Here is an 849-nt window from a genome sequence, read left to right as displayed (position 1 = left end):
CAAGATTACTAATGAGGTCATCTCATCTCTAACACACTTTATATCCAAGAATCCATTGTTCTTATCCTCATATCCTCCTCTTTCCAGAAACTAATTGACATACATTTCTTAAATTACTCAATCTGTCTTTAATTCTTGGATAACCACTGATTATGCTAGTCAAATTGTTGTTGTTGTTGTTGTTTGGTTGGTTGGTTTTTGTTTTTGTTTTTTTTTTTTTTTGTTATTGTTGTTTTGGACTGGGCAAAATGGCTTTATTAGAGTGTCAGGATCACAGTAGGACTTAGGAATTAGCATTAGAGCACTTCTTCTTGCCAAAGGTGGGCATAACATTGACAAAGCGACGATTGTACTGCATTTGCCACTTGGCCCAGCCTGTCTTCTTCTTCAACTTCTCCTGTTTGGTCACCTTAGGAGTTTGACCTCTTTCCAGTACAAACCAGGGAACCATGAACTTTACCTCCCAGCATGTGGCCATCCACTTCCAAAGTGGTCAGTGCCTCTGCACCACACTGTCCTAAGGTGCCCTCATCCTCCAGAGGCGGGCCAGCCAGAGCACTTGAGCTGGGTGACTCTTGACTGGTCACTCTTAGGGTGTGTAGTTCCTGGGCATGGACAACGACCTGCATGTTGGCAATTACCCGTGGAAACTGCTACTGCTACTATGAAGATGAGGTTCAAGAAAACATGCTAGTCAATTTTAAACACATGATATCAAGTATTTTTTAAATCTCCAGCTGAGTCTCAACATCTCGTTTATCCATCATTTTATAAGACTATCTATATATAATTTTAGGACTGGTCAAACAATGAGGCATGAATGCATTATTCTACTCCAAGAAACACAAT

The 849-nt window shown here is 40.4% G+C and overlaps 1 protein-coding gene across 1 annotated transcript; it reads right to left on the bottom strand.

Moving 5' to 3' along the window:
- Positions 1-283: 283 nt before the first annotated feature.
- LOC127206619 (40S ribosomal protein S30-like) lies at positions 284-632 on the bottom strand. Its single transcript, XM_051165952.1, is given in 2 exon segments — positions 284-428; positions 430-632. Coding segments are annotated over 2 exon segments (345 nt in total). The 5' UTR covers positions 630-632.
- Between the last annotated feature and the right edge of the window lie 217 nt (positions 633-849).

The sequence above is a fragment of the Acomys russatus genome, chromosome 23 (assembly GCF_903995435.1).
Source record: "Acomys russatus chromosome 23, mAcoRus1.1, whole genome shotgun sequence".
Classification (NCBI taxonomy): Eukaryota; Metazoa; Chordata; class Mammalia; order Rodentia; family Muridae; genus Acomys; species Acomys russatus.
Note: the sequence above shows the minus strand (reverse complement) of the source record. Positions and strands in the feature narration are given on the sequence as shown.